The sequence below is a fragment of the Carassius carassius genome, chromosome 32 (assembly GCF_963082965.1).
Source record: "Carassius carassius chromosome 32, fCarCar2.1, whole genome shotgun sequence".
Taxonomy (NCBI): Eukaryota; Metazoa; Chordata; class Actinopteri; order Cypriniformes; family Cyprinidae; genus Carassius; species Carassius carassius.
Window position 1 is genome coordinate 27,674,224 of NC_081786.1, and position 14,646 is coordinate 27,688,869.

A 14,646-nucleotide genomic window follows, 5' to 3' on the forward strand; every position below is an offset into this window, starting at 1 on the left:
AACATTCAACCTCTGCCTGTCCTTCCTCCCACAGTCACTGGGAGGCACATTAGGAGCAGATAAATGCTCTAAAAATCAACAACAGTAGTAGTTACAGATGTTTAAAATATATTTAAGTGGGAAAGCAAGACTTTTCCAGGAGAAATAAAGCACCACTGCACAACTCAGCACTCATGCATTTGATGTTTATTATCACACAACTCATGAGCAAATGAAACGACTTCGGCTCAACCACAGACATGAGATGATAAAGGATCCTTAGTTGTTGCAAAACACACACATATACCTTTTTAAATACACTGCACAAAACAAGCTTTTATAAGAAGAAACTAAAAACACACTTGCTTTAAGCATATCTAGACACTCACAGCTCAGCATTTTAAATAACAAAGTAACATAATCCGTCAAAATATCAGAAATATTGCATTATTACATGTACCATACCATTAGCAACACGGATGAATTTCACCAAGCCTGTCCAAAACACCTTTCTATTTTGCACAATGTGTGTGTATATTTAACGTCAATACAAAGTGCTTCATTGCCTGTATTATTATTAAATATGATCTAGACATGTCTTTGTGTTGGGAAGCATTTAAATACAGTCTGTATGACTACACATCACCCAGCTCCTCTAAAACACTTCATGTAGAAAGACCATAAAATATAAAGCTTTGGTGTGGATGAAATAAATGCTTAAAACACTGCCAGTGCATACACAATAGGTTTGCAAGTAGTTCCTCTGAGCACCTGTGTGTGTACAGCAGCGTGAGATACGACGACTGGACTCTCACGTCACTGTACACACCGCAGTCTGCTGCTAGTTAGTTAGGGATGTCAGCGTTGTTGTTGCGGTTGCCGTATTTATGGTGGATGATCAGAAGCACCACTCCCAGGAAGAAACAGACGGAGCCCACGGTGATGTAGGCAATGCCCAGGAAAGGGTTCTTCCCTCCCATCCAGGAGATCGTGCTGAGGATCATGCGCTTGCGGCCATCAAAGCTGCGCACTGGGTAATCTGAGTTCACATCATTAAAGAATCAACATGCATTTCACTTCAAACACACTTCGACGCCATCGACGGCAGGTTACACTTAAAGGGACAGTTCACCCCAAAATGAAAACTCTGTCATCATGTTGTTCTAAACCAGCATGAGTTTCTTTCTTCCGTCAAACACAAAAGAAGATATAAGAATTTTCCATAATGTTGAAGTCAATGGGGACCGGCAACTGTTTGGTTAACCACATTCTTCCAAATACCTTCTTTTGTGTTAAACAGAAGAAAGAAGCTCATAACGGTGTTCAACATCTTGTAGCTTCAGGAAATGATGACAATGTTTTGATTTAGGGGTGAACTGTCCCTTTAAGATAAGACATTCTATATATAACTTATATATATAATCATACATACCACTCCAGTTAATTGTTTATATTAAGAGTTTCAAATTCTGAAATTGTTTAAATATTATCCAATGAAATATTCACTTACTTGCACACATTTCTACAAAGCCAGGTGTTTAAAGAAGGGATTTTGGATTTCTCTTTGTATCAGTCTATAAATCGGAAATTACAATCAACAGCTAAAAAAGGGCTGAGATGCTGTATGAAATCAGGGGAGTGATATATGAACAAGCCCTCTGTACAAATCATCAGAATAAGTTTGGTGTAATGATTTTAGTGCTGTCTTTATATGTGTTGTAACCTACAGACACAGTTAGATAATGTGCAATAAAACAAACACTAAAATGTGTATTTTGGATGTTGTTGTTTTTTTCAACTAGTCTGAAAGAAGACATTATCAAAAGCCAACTAAGCCAAAATTCCAGTGCATGAAAATAAAAAATGAAAAAATGAAAATGCATGTGCTAATCTTGCTAGATATGCTATATGCTAGATCTTGTTTTCACCTGCTACACTGGAAAAATAAATTAATGTAGGCTTAACTTTGAAAAGGTTTCAATTCGAAATTGTTAGTAAATTTCACAATAATTTAAAAGAAACTGCAAGCAACACTTTGAATTAAACGTGACATTTATACATAGTTTTTGTGTGTGTGTGTGTGTGTGTGTGTACAGCATACTCACCTGATGATTTCATAATTTGACACAAACACACTTTTTAAAGAGTGCAGCCATTTGACTCTTACTCTTTACTCTTTGTCTGGTTGTGAAGGATACTGTAGGTCACGTCCAGGCTGTAGTTTCCGGGCGGTAATGTGGGGGTCATGTTGTCCTTCTTCTTCTGAATGATGCGGTAGAGTTTCCTGAAGGTGGGGAGGGCAGCGGTCCTCATCCACACGATGAAATCCTCATTGATGAAACCGTTGTTGTCAGGATCAGACAGGTCCAGCTCGTAAACCGGTTTGTGCCAGTTTACAGGTTTACTTGTATCTGTGATGACCAATAACGCTGGTTAGAGTCGTGGAAGAGCATCATATTTGATACACCAGGCTTTAATGGCTCATAATACAATATGATACAGTAGGAATTAACACCTCACTTTTACTCAGAGTACTCCAAACATGCAATGACCAATCAGTAAGATGAAATTCTGATGCTTGTAATGTAAATCAATGAGATCTTTATAAAAGTACAGCAGATACTTAGTAGATAAAATAATAAAAAGAAGCTTCATGCACCTTGGAACACAATGGAGAGGTTGTTGTTGTTTCCTCCTGGGTTTCTGAACTTCACGTGCTTGTCAGTCCACCAAGCGATGCCCGTCTTAACCAGATGAATAGCTATTCTGCTTCCATTTGGATGGTTATAAAACAGCTCCAAAGTATCTACAAATATGAACAATATTTCAGAAAGACCTTGTGTGTCGCACAGCTCGTTTAAGCAGTGACATTTATTTTGAGGCTCTTATTATTAACTGCCTACAGCATTCACATGCACATGAGTTTTCTGTTCCTCTGCTGTAAACTGAACAGCACTTATGCATCGGGATCATCCATTCACTGAACGGCTATGCATTGAGATTCTCTCCTAAACGTGTACCGCAAGTGAAGATATTTTCACACTAGATGACTAGAGTGTATAATGCATCATTCGGGACACAGCCTGTGAAAAGTTGAAACATGAAGCTGGCAACATGCATCAGTGTTTGTCTTACCATTGAAGAGACTGTTAGCAATGGCCCCACAGGGAGCAATGGGCTTCTTATCACTCGATCGATAGGGTTCACACTCTTTACTCGGGTTCTGCACAACAAAGACTTGAACACTTGAAAACAATATGACTTTCTGAGCTTTCATTCCATCATGACAGAATTTCTCACAAATTATTAGCTATACGCTTGTCGTGGCTGAAAAATGACAACTTTTCAATGAAAACTAAACAGTACATAAAAACATTGGACACTGGAAATGTATAAAGTTCAGTAAAACCAGCTATTTATACACAACAAAATGCCAGGAAATTGTACTCATGTTTTTTTTTTTATTTAAATCTGATATCATAAAGATACTCAAAGCACTCACCAGTAAAGAGCTCTTATCTCCATTCAGCTGACTGTCATCTCTTGATTTGACGTAACGTCTATGGTTTTGATAGAAGTTGGAGAGTCCATAGTACATAAAAACATTACTCTACAAAAGAAAAGATGTACACTCATAAAAAAAAAATATATATATATATATATATATATATATATATATATATATATATATATATCATCAGGTGAGAAGGCACAAAATCCTTTGTCCTGGGGCTATTTCTGTTATTTGCTTTATAGATGCACATTCACAGGCAGTTTATATGTAATTGATCTGAATCCTGTTAATGTATGAGCGGGAAACAATTCTATTTAAACCTTTTCAAAGCATAATCAATAAAACCTCCTCTAAAATGCTAATGCATAATACACGAGAGCTAATGCAACTTTAGACGATATATCTGACCGATAAACAGTCCACAGACCAAGTAATACTGCGACCTAATGGACCTACAGATAAATATATCCAACTATAAAGAGCCGCCAATGTTTCAACAGTGTAGACAAGAAAAGCCTCCAAGGTGGCCTGTGATTGATTACCTCAGGCCATATCACAAGAGAAAAGAGGAAAAAATAGGAATTAAACATAACACTGAAGCACATATTAATTTATAGTAAAAAAAAATGCATTTAAATGTAAATTTGAATTTTAAAAAAACAAAATAAGCAATATAAAATATACAATTAATATTTTAATTATTTATTTCTTTTTTTAATTTAATATATTTTACTATTAAATGTTTGGGTATAATGCTACATTTAATTTTGTCTCATGGCCCTCCATTCATATTCAAAACTATAGACCTGTTATTGACTGTCAACAGCCTGCCATGAGGTATCAAACTAAATACTGTGTAATTGTGAAACAAGTCAAAGGTATCATGGTTCTGATAACTGGAATTTTTTTGGACAGATGTATTTTTAATGTTATTATGGCTGAACAATCAATACTAAAGCAAATAACAGTACAATCCAATGCGAACAACATTTTTTTTTTTTTTTTTTTAAGAAATCAATACTTGTATTCTGCAAAGTGCAAAGATGCATTAACTTGATCAAAGGTGACAGTAAAGACAATTATAATATTACAACAACATTTTTTTTATTCTTTTGAACTTTATATTCATCAAAAAATCCTGAAAAGGTATCAAAGTTTTCAGGAAAAAAAAGCAGCAAAGACTGTTTTTGACATTGATAATAAAAAAAATGTTTCTCGAGCAGTAAATCAGCATATTAGAGTGATTTCTGAAGATCATGTGACACTGAAGACTGGGGAATGATGCTGAAAATACAGCTGCACATCACAGGAATAAAATACAGTATATTATGCACATAAAAAATAGTTATTTCTATTAAATGAATGTTTCTGCTATATTTTTCATCAATAAGGGACTATCCAAAACAAACAAAAACTTACCACCTCTGAACTTGAACATAAAAGGAAGTTTAACTGAATAGTGACAAAAACCAATTCATATAAAAACGGGAACCTCATCTGAACTGTAGAGTACAGTGGAGGAAGTGTAAGCTGCTTGTGGGTTCTTGAAACAGGATGGCTTGCCATCACTTACAACATAAACAATTAGAAATCTCACTCTTGATCTGATAGTTACTCGTCTAATTGGGTTCTTCATCTAGTTATAAGATTAGCTCTGTGATCTGAGCTTCAAGTAACCAGGTGTATGCAAAGATAAGTGTTTAAAGGGATAGTTCACCCAAAAATGGAAGACATGTCAGTAATTACTCACCCTAATTTCATTCCAAACACATAAGACCTTTGTTCATCTTCAGAACACAAATTAAGATATTTCTGATGCATAGACAACAACACAACTGAAATGTTCCCAGGTCTGTAAACATAGCAAGGACATCAGTAAAACAGGATGTGACATCAGGGGTTCAACCACAATTATACAACGCTACGAGAATACTGTTTGTGTGCAAAGAAAACAAGAATAACAACTTCATTCAACAATTCTTCTCCTCCAAATCAAGCATTCCTCCTACTTTATAGAAACTACCTCGATGCATGCGTTGTTTACGTGCAGAGGTACTGAATGAATGAAAGTGTTATTTTTGTTTTTCTATGCACACAAAAAGTATTTTCGTAGCTTTGTAAAATTGAAGTTAAGCTACTGATGTGGCATGAACTGTTGTGTTTACTATGTTTCTGGGTCTGGGAACATTTCAGTTGCATTGCTGTCTATGGGAGGGTCAGAGAGCTCTCGGATTTCATCAAAGATATCTTAATACGCATTCTGAAGATGAACAAAGGTCTTACAGGTTTGGAACGACCTGAGGGTGAGTAATTACTGACAGAATTTTCATTATTAGCTGAACTATCCCTTTAAGGTTTTCTAGTGCGTGGATGGCTGTACATGAGGAAGAGGGTGGTGTACCTCAAAAGGCTGGTCGAGTGTGAAGGGCACAGAGCAGGTGCACACACTCGTGCTGTTCCAGCTGTAGTTCTGCGCACAGTTGAAACACGGACTGGACATGTCCACACCAGTGTAGTCCACCTACAACAGACACGACACCAGTTACACTACTAAAACATCACCACATCAGCCATGCGTGACACCAGTGACGCGAAGGTTACTTTGGAAGTGTAATAGGTTACAGATTACCCTAATTAAAATTTAACAAGTAGTGTAACAATTTCAATTACTTCAAAAAGGTAATGTTAACTGATTACAGCTGATTGCTTTTTGATTACTCCTCTAAATTTCGAATGCTTTCCACTATTAATCAATGGTTTAATAGCAATGATACTGTTTTTTAAATCAAATCTTTGCATAGATATGACAGGGAACACTGGAATCTAATAATGCAATGGGGAAAAAACAGTTTAATCTTAAAAAAATAAAGCATATGCATTATCCCAAATAGGAAATAAAACAGTTATCAAATAAGCATGTGTCCTATTCTGTGTCCTGAAACACTGGTGTCTCATATTTAATGGCAATCACTGCAATTTATGAAATAAATCAATGAAATCAGTCTATGCGTAAAAGAAGAAACAAATCGGACTCAACCCTCTTTGTAATCGTTAACATTTATAAGTAACGTTAACTGTAATTTAGTTACACATTTTTTGTCGGTAACTGTAACTGATTACAGTTACATTAATTTTGTAATTAACTTGTGTCATTCTGTTGCATGTAACTAGTCTTTCCCCAACACTGATGACCTTGTAATGAGATGTTGCTATGGCGACGGTGCCCACCTCAAACTCTTTGATGTTGTTGGAGGTGACGAGGAGTCCGATGCCGATGGGGATGAAGATGAGCCCGATCATGAAGAAGGCAGGCAGGACGGTGCCGGCGGTCAGGATGGGCTGCCAGGCGGGCAGACGCTGCTGTTTAAAGGCCGTGTTATCGGGCTTCTTGCTCTTAACGGCGCCGGGGCCCCCGGAGCTCACCGATCCCGGGTGATGACCGTCCTCATCCTTCGCGTTATAGCTGGACGCCATCATCGAGCCGCGCGGACAGCGAGCACTTCACGACAGCTTCAGGTATCGACAGTAATGTGTTATATTGATGCTATCGCTTGTGCTTATCGCAACACGAAAGCGCCATTAACAGCAAAAGGATTATTTCTGTTGGCGTTGGACAAGACGGTAAACAAGGAAGTACAGCAGCCAGTCGACTGGAGGCGACGTCGTGACGTCAGCAATGACACCCCTCCCCCGACGTGACGTTTCTGCAACGTAAAAAAAAACCGTACTCAACTCATTACGGAAATGCAAAAACCTTATAACGTTAGCCTCATAGACAGTAAAATGTCTTGTCCAGATACAATGTTTTAAATCAGCATTAACAGTGCTGGGTATTAAATGTTTATATGTAATCTGGATTAGCCTACATCCAAAATGTAAGAAATAGTTGCTTGTGACTCTATTATATTATATTTTACAGTAGCCTAGTCATGATCCTACTACAGTGACTTTTTTTTAATTACATGATTACATATTTATTCACACAGTTGCAATAAATCATGCATAATTTATTGATTCTCCCTAAGGCTTTTGTTTACTTGTTTGTTTGTTTTTTCATCTTTTAAATTCTTCTGAATAGCCTTAATTCTAAAATAGATTTCTGCCAAATATTGAGAGAGCACGCAGCATTTGACTACTGGGTTTACACAAATCATTTAAGTTTTAAGTGTTTTCTCAATGTTGCATCTTTTATTATGATGTCTTTGGAATGCTGCGATTTAATTTTTATGGTAATATTATATGAAGAAATATCCACACAAACATCGTGTGTAATTCAGTACCATTACCATCTGATACCATACCATTTTACTATTGTAGTACTTTAAGTGGAGCCTCTGCTTGCTTTTGTGCTGCTACGTAACATTTTTCTGTGAATGGGAATTTCATTAAAGTCATACACTTTTGTAGCCTTAGGCATGATAAGGCTTAAGGGAATGATGGTGACAGTGAAAGGAAAGACATGTTGACTCATCTGAAAGTAAAACATTTTTAGTTACAAACAGGTAATAAAAATCCATTACAGATCATATTCATTGGTGGGACTCTTATCAATGCATTTGAGTTCACAACAACAGTCAAAAGTTACACACAGAAAAGGCTTGGTCTGATATGTACATTCCAGAAAATGTTAAAATTTTACACCATTAAACATCATGAACAACACTATTAAAATACATAATTTATTCTTCAAATACATCTGTTGTAACCAAATAAGTCTATAAACCCTGAAGAGATCTGTTACATGCTGCCATCTCTTCTGGTGGGTAATCAGTTTTGAACATTGAATGGCAGACTCTGTTTTTTAGTTCTGTGGTTAATTTAACATATTGTCACATTTTTACCTCAAGCTTTTACTTGTCTTGAAAAAGACAGTTGCTAACAAGTGTCTAAATGGGACTTAGGTGGGTTATTGGGGCATCAGATATTAAACATCACCACACCTCTATACTCTAATCTACTCACTAGTCGCTTTCACAGGCTCATTGTGTTTATATTTGTGCTTTTGCAAACTATTCTACCTCAAACTTTCAGGGGGAAAAAGTTTTTTAGAGTTGTAGGAAGTTAAATCAGGGTGATGCTAACTTACGGAGTGTCCTACAAATGCATTTTTACTGCAGCATTTTTTCTACAGTAAAAGCAATGTTGCCAAATCCCAACTCTCTTTCCCTAGTTCTTTCCCAAGAAAAATCAGTTTTCCCTTGCATCTCTTCAACACAAAAACTGCAGAAAGTGTCAATCATTTACACAAGACATCGTAAATGTAGGCTTGTATATTATTTGTTCAGTGCTTTCAGCCCTTCCCTCCACCCGGTAGGGCTCCATTAATGACAGCTGGGTTTTTTCAGGTCAATGTGCATGGATTGGTTCTCTGGATTTGTTTCCATTTTAACTCCTGTGGTGATTCCCAAAGCTCCAAGCACGGCTTTTCCAGTTTTCATCCCCCGAGACATTGGAATACGACTGAACCCTGATCGTGCTGATGGGACATCAGTGATGGGCTGCTGTTGAGTAAGAGAGCATGGATGTAAATCTTGGTCTTTCTTAATGTATGGATCAGTGGTCTCAAACTCAATTCTTGGAGGGACACAGCTCTGCAGAGTTTAGCTCCAACCAGCTCCAAATCGCACCTGCATGGAAGTTTCTAGTAATCCTAAAGACATTGATTATCTGGATCAGGTGTGTTTGATTAGGGTTGGCGCTAAACTGTGCAAAGCTGTGGCCCTCCAGAAATTGAGTTTGAGACTAATGGTATAGATTAATCATATTCCTGCATGCATGGTTTAAATGAGACACTTACCACTGAGAGAGTAGGTCTGGCTGGTGCTTTAGTGACCTGTGTGATGCTGCTCATCGCTTTGCTAGATGTTGATTTGCTGACAGTCACACTGTGTGGTGAGCGTAGCACAGTTCCAGTAGAAACTTCATTACACTCAGAAGATAGGGGAATAGATTTGGCCATGATGACTGAGCCATGATCAGTGGTCTTCTTGAACTGCGATCCTAAGTGAATGTGAATTTTACTGTCTTCTGTGGTAAACTTCTTGATAGGTGTGGGGACCATTCGCTTTTCGGGAGTCTCCTTAAATACAGCTCTACCTGTTATCATGTCCACAGACTCTTGGGAGCTGCTGATGGATGCAGTGGATACAGGAGATAACGATTTGTCCATAGAGGGAGACCCCGTGATCTCTGCACTCTTTACTCTCGAGACTGAGGCAAAGGTCATTGGTAATCTAACTCTTTCTGGATTCTTTGGCTCTTTAGTTCCTTCATTTGTAGGAAGGATAGTCGTCCGGGAGCTCTGAGTTTCTTGTGAGAGTTTGGCAGAAGCTTGTTTGGTCGAGTCCTCAGAAAGGCCAATGCAATTCTGTAAGGTTGCCTCATTGTTCTGGATATCTGGGATCACCTGAGCATTCAATGAATGGTCATACTTTTGGGACATGCTGACCTCACCACTGGTATCCAAAGATACTTCAGAAGCGCTGCTGTCTTTCTTCCTCATCCAAGGAATCCAGGACTTCTTTGTTGTATAGTCACCGACTGTTGGAGGGTAAAGTTCACGTACTGTTAGTCTCTGCGCTGGCTTCTTTAAGCTCCTCTGTTGCAGGCTACTCATGATCCGGTTCTCCTCTTGGACGGACTTCTTGATAAATGCAGCAGGTGTGTCACTGTCAGTTGTCCTATTTTCAACTGAATCTGTTTGTACTCCAGTTGACGTCACTGGGACATCCATCATCCGGCTTCCTTTGGTGCTGGGCCGTAAAGTGCGGCTGTAACGTTTGGTGACCTCAAGTTCTTTGGTAAGGTTTAGAACTTCAGTGCTTATGCTCTTTTTCTTGTCTTCTTCCTCTAGAAACCTCTGGTGCAGAACAGAATAATCCACCTGTAGCTGGGATAGCTCGTCTTCTTTGTTCATGAGCTCGTGAATCTTCTCCTTTAGGGCTTGCACATCTGCTTGAAGGTCTCTGGTTTTGGCCTCCTCCATCATAAACCGATGTCTCAGTTCAGCCTCTTGACAGCCCACCTCACCCTGCTCTATTACCTTAACTGACTCAGTTTGACTTATTTCTTGCACATGCTGTGAGAGACAACGTGCCTTTTCTTTCTCAGTTCCTAAAAAATCATACTCTGGTTTGATCAGTTCTCGCTCAATGGCTTCCAGCTGTTGAAGACGGTTCCTAAGTCTTTCAGTCTCCAAAGTCAGCTCCTTAACTTTATTCTCATCTTTTCCATGTGCATTTGAGACACTCTCCAGGTCCATCACCTTTTGGAAAGACTCCCTTTCTTCTTTGTTCATGGTACTTTGCATCATTATCCCATTCTTGGAGCTCAGATCTTTGCATTGTTCTTCTGCTTTAGTGAGCTTTTGCTTTATTTCATCTCTCTCTTTTACATGAGCAGCTACTGTCAACTCCATCTCTGACTTCAGTTTCAGACGCTTCTTGCTCTCCTCTATTAACCTCTCAGTAACCTCCATGACTTTCTCCTGCTCTGCCTTGTAGAGTTGATTCAGTTCATCTCTCTTCTTTTCCTCAGACCTAATCCTGTCTACCATGTTCTTGTGCTCATTAACCATTATTACTGTAACTGATTTGAGTTTCAAAAGATCCTCTTTTAAATCTAATTCATCCTTTTCCAGTTTCAGCTCAGACGATTCAAGCTCCTTCATACGGATTTTAACGCTCACAAGTTTGTCTGTTAGGTCTTTAGTCAAGCTTTTCTCCTTTTCCAAAGCTGCGTTCAACTGGGCACATTCTGTCCTGCCCATGTTGAAGGTCATCTCTAGTGTCTCTAAAAGTGTCATTCTCTGTTGCAGTTTTTCCACCTCCAGCCTCAGGTCTTTATTACGAGTCTCTTCAACAAGAAGCATCTTCTTCAACTCACTGCATTTGTTCTCAGTTTTGGTGATCTCTTCATCTTTACCCTCCATTTCCAGAATTCTAGTGCGCAAAGTCTCAAGTTCTGCCATCAAATTTGAGTTGCCACATTCCCCCTTTCGGATCTTGTCCTTTAAAGCCTGGAGCTCCTCTGCTGATTTCTGAAGAGCTTCATTGGTTTCTTCAAGCTCCTTGATTTTGTGTAACAATTCCATCTGTTTCTGGGAAAGCTGCTGATGTTGAGATTCTTGGCTGGACAGTTCTGCAGACATCTCCTCTTGCTCTTTTGCAAACTTAGACGTTCTTAGCTTCAGCTCAACCTCAAGATCAAGGATTTTCTGGTTGTCTTCCTTTGATTTTCTCTCTGCCTCATGTAGTTTCTTCTCCTTTTCCTCAAGTTTTTGAAGAAGGTCTTGTATTTTGTGGCTCTGTTTGTCGATTTTCTCCAAGTGAAGTTCTCGCTCATCGACCATCATGAGTGCAAATGACTTCAGCTTAACCAGCTCTCCAGATGTTCTCTGCATACGTTTAGAAAACTCTTTTTCCTTCCTTATTTGGTATGCTTTTTCTTGTTTCAGCAACCGCTTTAACCTAGTGAAAAATAAATAAGTATAACTGGAAAATAAGTAAGTATAACTGACTTAATGTATTGACTTAGTTGTGCTTATCTTATGCTTATCATTCAGAAAGAATTAAACAAGTAATTACAAAATAACAGCAAATTATACATAGTCAAAATAATTTAATTGATCTTTCATTGATACATACGGAGCCCCGCACACGACATGCAAGAAGAAATAAATAAATTTTGCGCATAATTTACTCATTCATTCCTTCAATGTACTTAAACGTGCACACGATTACTAATTATTTCCCTCGATATGCTAAACCGTGTGCACAATTTACTAATTTGTTCTCTTGATTTATAGATTTATTATCTATAAATTTATAAATATTTATTATCTTGATTTACTTGATTTATATATATTTATAACTTAGCAAATCGAGATAACGAAATAGTAAGTTGTGCGCACAATTTAGCCTACTAATTTCTCCCTGCATGCCATGTGCAGGGCTCCGTAATTACACATAATCATATAACTTAAAAATGTAATTTTTAACAATGTTGTATTTTAATATAAAATTCAGAATTACAACAGCATGAATTAATAAGGCCAAACCTGGGACCATTGATGCCTGGCAACATTTTTCTTCCACTTTAATGATTTATACAAAGAAACCATTATATAATGTAACCCTTGTATTTATTTGTTTATTTATTTGTTTGTTTATTTTCTATCTTTCTTGTCTTGACTGTCAAATTATTGGCAATATGTCTGTTATCCCTTCTTCCTTGACCATTTTTTGGAATGATGTTATTTTGTTTATATTTGAAAGAAATCAAAAAGTTGATCACAAAAAAAAAAAATAAATAAAAAATAAAGGAAATGTAATAAATTAAGTTCCCAACATAGGTTCTGGAGGAGCCTAATCATTCCTCTTTTCGTTGACAGCAAGCCACATTTGTTTGCCATTGACTGAATCTCTCACCTCTCTCGTTCCTGCTCCAGGAGGTTGGTGAAGTCATCGCTCTTGTTCATATAGTCCACGTGTTTGCGTTTCTCAGTCTCCAGCTCATAGACAGTGCGCCGATGGCTTTTCTCAGCCAGTAAGAGCTGTTCCAGCATACGCCGGTATGAGTCCTTGTGTTTATCCCGCAATCGGTCCAGCTGAGACATACAGACAGTAAAACATACAATTATAAGACTCACTAACAGAGGGAATGCTTGCATTTTTTAAGACTAATTTAAAGAAATAGTTCATCCAAAAAATGAATATTCTGTCATCCTTTAAGCTATACTCACCCTTGTTCCAAACCATGACAGAATTTTCTTTATTGGGTGAACTAGTCACTGATAATCGTTTCTCTGTTCGTGTACCTCTGCCATTGGCTTATCATACACATTTTCGTGTTGTGCATGGTTGTTGCTGAGCGTCCGGTCTCTCTGCAGGGCCTGCAGGGCTCGGGGTGGCCCCGATAAGCCATAACGGGACTCCAGCTCCTCTGGTCGACTCAGCAACGCAGACCTTAGTAGATGGATCACATCTTCTCGTGCCTGGGTGACAAGTAAAAATCATTGTACCTCAGTCTGTAAGGACCCAAGACAGGTTGCAGAGATGAACAAAGACAGGTTGTTATGACAGATGATAATTCATGAATAAATATATTACCTGGATCTCTCCTTCCATGATCCCAAGCAGTTTCAGTAGGTTGTCTTTGGACAGATCTCTGATCCCAAACATTTGGTCATCCTTCTGTGTTGACTTATCTTCCTCATTAGGCCCGGTTTTCTCTTCATCATCCTCGTGTTTAACCTTGATAGTCTTTTCTGTCTCCAGCATTTTCCCCTCCTCTTCTTCTTTGGTATCATGTGAAGTTTGCGTGACAACCAGAACTTTATTAACCATACTGTCCACTGTGTTATCTTTGGACCTCATTTTCCTACGGAGGAAAGAAGACGATTTTAAAGGGCACACTGAATGCAAACTTCACTTTTACAATGATGTAGTTATAGATTAAGGGTTGCTTTTTTTTAATGTACAGAAAACTTGCTGCTGTGTTTAATAATTTATGTTGCTAAAATAACATGCATCCGCTGGTTTATTTAGCTACATTTCAGTACACTACAGTAAGCAGGCCACTCATTACTGTAAGATTTTGTATATTAAAGTGCTAATTAACACCTGACCACACTCGTGGGTTTGATATGATTACAACATGCCAGGCAGACATTGGTATGATGTAAGCAACAGAGCTAAAACAAATAAAACTGATAATGGGTATCAAACATTAACAATTATAATCAGTCGTATTGGAGGCACCAAGGGCCCTCAAATAAAATTCTGCTTGGGGCCGATCAGAAGAGAACATTATCAATATAAACATTAAATTTAAATGTATGTTATTGCACAGCACTAGCCAAAGGTACATTGTATGGGTCAGAATTGTTGATTTTTCTTTTATGCCCAAAACCATTCAGAAATTAAGCAAATATCATGTTCCATGAAGATATTTAGAACATTTTGTACTATATATCAAAACTTAACTTTTGATTAGTAATATGGATCGCAAAGGACTTCATTTGCACAACTTTAAAGGCGATTTTCTCAATATTTAGATTTTTTTTGCTCCCTCAGATTACAGATTTTAAAATAGATGTAGGCTATCTCGGACAAATATTGTTTGTAGTGTTTGAATGCACTGTCTGATGTGAG

At 37.9% G+C, this 14,646-nt stretch overlaps 3 protein-coding genes across 3 annotated transcripts in view; all 3 read right to left on the reverse strand.

The window, feature by feature from the left end:
• The window catches only part of LOC132113067 (collagen alpha-1(XII) chain-like), a 171,910-nt gene that overhangs the window by 74,396 nt on the left and 82,868 nt on the right, over positions 1 to 14,646 (reverse strand). The gene's annotated exons all lie outside the window — the stretch shown is intronic.
• tmem30aa (transmembrane protein 30Aa) lies at positions 172 to 7,178 on the reverse strand. The gene is made up of 7 exons (XM_059520868.1): positions 6,722 to 7,178; positions 5,895 to 6,014; positions 3,482 to 3,589; positions 3,115 to 3,202; positions 2,639 to 2,785; positions 2,178 to 2,390; positions 172 to 1,018 (listed from the first exon to the last, which is right to left on the reverse strand). The coding sequence occupies exons 1-7, from the start codon at positions 6,968 to 6,970 to the stop codon at positions 825 to 827; spliced, it is 1,119 nt and encodes a 372-aa protein (XP_059376851.1). The 5' UTR covers positions 6,971 to 7,178; the 3' UTR covers positions 172 to 824.
• LOC132113064 (filamin-A-interacting protein 1) lies at positions 8,256 to 14,481 on the reverse strand. Its single transcript, XM_059520869.1, has 5 exons — positions 13,603 to 14,481; positions 13,311 to 13,487; positions 12,922 to 13,100; positions 9,291 to 11,961; positions 8,256 to 8,994 (listed from the first exon to the last, which is right to left on the reverse strand). The coding sequence occupies exons 1-5, from the start codon at positions 13,867 to 13,869 to the stop codon at positions 8,815 to 8,817; spliced, it is 3,474 nt and encodes a 1,157-aa protein (XP_059376852.1). The 5' UTR covers positions 13,870 to 14,481; the 3' UTR covers positions 8,256 to 8,814.

Excerpts from the sequence above, each read along its gene's own strand:
- tmem30aa (XM_059520868.1), bottom strand. The coding sequence starts at position 6,970 with ATGATGGCGTCCAGCTATAACGCGAAGGATGAGGACGGTCATCACCCG. Across the intron at positions 6,015-6,721 it reads ACAACATCAAAGAGTTTGAG|GTGGACTACACTGGTGTGGA; the intron begins GTGGGCACCGTC and ends TGTCTGTTGTAG. Across the intron at positions 1,019-2,177 it reads CAGCCTGGACGTGACCTACA|ATTACCCAGTGCGCAGCTTT; the intron begins GTATCCTTCACA and ends ATGTGAACTCAG.
- LOC132113064 (XM_059520869.1), bottom strand. The coding sequence starts at position 13,869 with ATGAGGTCCAAAGATAACACAGTGGACAGTATGGTTAATAAAGTTCTG. Across the intron at positions 13,488-13,602 it reads TCATGGAAGGAGAGATCCAG|GCACGAGAAGATGTGATCCA; the intron begins GTAATATATTTA and ends CTTGTCACCCAG. Across the intron at positions 8,995-9,290 it reads CCAGACCTACTCTCTCAGTG|CAGCCCATCACTGATGTCCC; the intron begins GTAAGTGTCTCA and ends CTTACTCAACAG.